The 3,967-nt window shown below is 33.6% G+C and overlaps 1 protein-coding gene across 1 annotated transcript; it reads right to left on the bottom strand.

Annotated features, from left to right (window-relative positions):
* Window positions 1-3,104, bottom strand: LOC141633653 (protein TEEBE-like). Its single transcript, XM_074446087.1, has 3 exons — window positions 3,008-3,104; window positions 2,255-2,755; window positions 1-530 (listed from the first exon to the last, which is right to left on the bottom strand). The coding sequence occupies exons 1-3, from the start codon at window positions 3,102-3,104 to the stop codon at window positions 1-3; spliced, it is 1,128 nt and encodes a 375-aa protein (XP_074302188.1).
* Between the last annotated feature and the right edge of the window lie 863 nt (window positions 3,105-3,967).

Below are 3,967 nucleotides of genomic sequence, written 5' to 3'. Positions count from 1 at the left end.
TTAAGGGGCGTAACGAATAGATACAACCTTAACATCATCCAAAACCGGACCACAAAGATGACCAAAATCATGAAGTCGAGTATGATAATAAGCACTCCAAAATGTGATCCTAGTTCTACTACTAATTGCTTGAAATTTGAGAATAGCTCTTGTAAATTCACCCTTTCCATTAGAAACAAAATGTGCTTTAACATTTTCTTTAGCAGCAAATGCTTGGACCATCATTGTTCCATGGCACCCATTCTTAGCGTCTCCAATGGTAAACGTAAGGAGGTACGACCTTGAAGGTATTGTTCGTAAGATTTGAGAGATGGCGCTTTCTCTTCCGCCTACTAGTTCTATGGCCGATGAGCCTGAGGGTACATGGAAATGGTTTGAGTCGACGTACTTGACCGGTTTTAAGGACTCTATTATCCAACCAAATAGTGGACTTATTGCATCTTGTTGGTGTGGCAATAGGAGTACCCCGGTTGAGAAGTTCTTGAATACATGTGGTCCTCTTTCGAACCCTCCATTTTTCACTACGTTGCCTCCTGTATTGTTTAGAGTCGGGATTTGAAGTTAAGGACATTTATGGAAACAAAATTAATGTAATACATAAAACTAGTATAGATCCCGCACAATAATTAAATGCGCGGTATTTATAGAGTTTTTACTTGAGTTAAGGGTAAGACAAGGACCCAAACTTTGCAATTTTTTTCCGTTAAGGACCTCAACGATTATTTTTTTCCGTTAAGGAACTCACACTAACACCGTTAACTTCTTAAACAAAAATTAGTTAGGCCCACCAAATATCATAAGTTCAAAACACTGAATGTTCTCGTATTTCTTCAAATTTGGGATTTGGGATTCCAAAAGACAAACCCACATAAATTAGCAAAACAAGTTCCATCTTTCTCCATTGAAGAAACGAGGCCTTTACAGCAACAACGAGGGATTTGTTCTACTTCAATTTTCAGCAAATATTCATCCACTAGTAAACAAGTAAGTCAATTAATTTTCTAAGTATGCTTAAAGTTCAACTTTATATTGTTTTATCCCAATTTATGTTTATGGTTCTAATTTTCTTATGTCCATTAGTCTAAATTAATTATGTTAAATTGATGATTATGTGGTGTGAGTATTCTAAATTATGAGTCTAAAGTGATTAAATTGTTGATTATGTGTTGTGAAGTTTATGCTATATGGATACCGAGCAGCACTTTGCAGGTTATAATATCATGATGCACATTAATATGATCTTTATAGGTTTTTTTACTCCTTACTGGACATTCACATAGAAGTTTTGCTATTTACTTCGTATGTTTCAAACATTAACTGACACCTTTTTTTTCCAGAGTTGGGCTCAGAAATGATTGTGGAAGGGCACATGAGCAATTGATGAACAAGGTAGCGGTCAAGTGGAGTATCGTGTTGTTAGCAGGGAATTTAGATGTTTTGCACTTTGGTTATAAGCTGTAATCAATTTTTCAGATGGAAGTTTTGACATATTTAGTTGTTTTACTATGTTACAAAGATGAATGGTATGTGTTGCCCTTGTCTTAGTTAATTTTGATTGTTATGAATGATAATGGATATTAGTTGTTAAAATCTATTTTAATGTTAGAAACTTAATGGAATATTAACGGTGTTAGTGTTAAGGTCCTTAAGGGAAAAAAATAATCGTTAAGGTCCTTAACGGAAAAAAATTGCAAAGTTCGGGTCCTTGTCTTACCCTTAACTCGTTTTTACTTTTTAGTTTATTACTTATTTATTTCAAATTTATATTTTAAAATTTTCATATTTCAGATCATTGTATTTTTATATGAGAAAAAATGAAACTACAAAATTTGAGTATATGTAATGATTTTTTTTTTTTTTTTATCACAGATTCTTAAATTATCTTAATGAATTTTTTTACGAAGTTAATAATATTAATTTATTTTATTATTTTATACCGTGTAAGTATGCATCAAATCATTTTTTAAGAAAACTTAGCAATTTTGTATTTTATAATTTTGTACCCCTTTTATTTTATTTGATTAAAACATTATAATTATAATTTAGATTTTAATGAAAAAAGCATGCTTTAAACAAAAAATAGTTTAATAGGAAAATCTCATTTCTTTCCTTTATATTAGTAGATAGAGTTTGGATGGGAAATTTTTTGAGAATTTTTATTCTCTTAGTAGTAAAAAGTGGAATTAACAAAAAGCAATCAAATTTATCTGAATTGTAATGTTATCCACGTATCATATATGGGTAATCGAAATACCTTTTGGTTTTGAAAGTGGTAGCATCTCTTTAATAGCAATTGCATCCAAAAGTGGGCCACAAGCCGGATCTTCTTGGACACCCGGGTTATGGAAAGTGATCTTAACAATCTTCGAAGTGGGCTTAAAGGCCCAAGCATATGTGTCCCCTCCATTGCTGCTATACACCGTTTGTATGGGCAAATCGGCCCATACACCCGAGGCTTCCACCCTTAAAACCTCGTCTTGTGCGCAAGTTCTTGTTGCGCTGAAGGTGAGTGAGTAGTAAGAGCTCTCATTTACTCTCACGTATTGTGAGATTGAACCCTCATTCCCTAGCCTTGCGGCGTGGACTCCACGTGGTACCTCCCAATAGAAACCTCCGTCTTGTGGTCCACCCGAAATGTACTCTACTAACCCATTGATTTCCCATTTGGGAAGGGAGTATTTTCCTACTATTATTACCTTGTTTTTTAGGTTTGATGGCTTCGGTCCCTCTTCAAAGTTTCCGTTTGGTAGGAGCCCTGTTAAGACGGAAATAAATAAATTATTGATTTCTGCTACTCGAAAATCTCTAAAAATGCTGTCTTAGCAAAGATACTAAACAATAAGAAGAAATTTTGCTATCCAGAGTTTTGTTTCTGGCTACGCCCCTAGTCAAGGAGACCGATATATGCAGTATATATTGATATGAGTAACAATAATTAAAGAACGGAAATATAAATGGGATGGAGAATGTATTTCGCATGTAATCGTAAATTTATGTGAATACTCACCATCGAGATGATGCGGATGGAGAGCGGACGCAATGTAAGTGTTGCCACTAATCATCAATACAAGAAGCACAAAGCAAAGAGAATGTGAAGAACACATTATGAAATGTTGTATGAATAAATTAAAAAGGATTACGAGAGTATATTAGAAGTGTAATTATAATAAGATACCCTAAAACTAAGTGTATATATATATATATATATATATATATATATATATATATAGAAGATTAAGTACATGTATAAGATGTTGGCATTGAAGGAAAGAATCATAGTTCAATTACATCGCACTCTTTTGTGTTGTGAGTTTAGCCACTATCTAAGGCGCAAGATGTGTTGGATTGTCTCCATTATGGAATTTAAGAACAACTCCAACTTGATCCAATGGCCGAACCATGCATAAATTATATTTTAGTTACATTTAAATTTTAGCAATAAAATTGTGGGTCTCTGGACTCTGGGTCGGGTTTGTGTCGGAGTTGGGATAAATCGGGTTATATTTGATTAGGGTTTGTCGAGTCAATGTCATTATACAAGTCTAGTCAAGCGAGTTCGATTCCATTCATCATCTTTATAGTTGAAGTTTATCGCACTTATATCATTGAATCATCCTATATTTTGAAATTATGGTAGTTTGATTCATGTTTAGAGTAGGATAAGGTCCATTTATACTAAAATCACAATAAAGTTAATTTGTTATCATGTATTCATATTCAAATTGGTCAATTGAGTCAACTATAGAATTACGAATCAGTTTAAGTCGAATTGTTATATGTGTAGAGATTAGAGCCTTAGGTCAATATCATCGTATATTTTGAAATTACGATAGTTTGATTCATGTTTATAGTAGGATAAAGTCCATTTATATTGTTCCGGGTGTAATTCCAGAGCAAGTATTGTTACCACCCGTGGCTTGTAGAATGATGTCTTGAGTTGGATCCCTCGTCTCTATCGTTCCTCTCG

The sequence above is a fragment of the Silene latifolia genome, chromosome 2 (genome assembly GCF_048544455.1).
Source record: "Silene latifolia isolate original U9 population chromosome 2, ASM4854445v1, whole genome shotgun sequence".
Taxonomy (NCBI): Eukaryota; Viridiplantae; Streptophyta; class Magnoliopsida; order Caryophyllales; family Caryophyllaceae; genus Silene; species Silene latifolia.
This window is presented reverse-complemented; position numbering and strand designations above follow the sequence as displayed.

What these genes read in the sequence shown, in the direction of transcription:
- LOC141633653 (XM_074446087.1), bottom strand. Translation starts at nt 3,104, where the DNA reads ATGTGTTCTTCACATTCTCTTTGCTTTGTGCTTCTTGTATTGATGATT. An exon ending in CCATCCGCATCATCTCGATG is followed by an intron (nt 2,756 to 3,007) that starts GTGAGTATTCAC and finishes CCGTCTTAACAG; the next exon opens with GGCTCCTACCAAACGGAAAC. An exon ending in ACCACTTTCAAAACCAAAAG is followed by an intron (nt 531 to 2,254) that starts GTATTTCGATTA and finishes ACAATACAGGAG; the next exon opens with GCAACGTAGTGAAAAATGGA.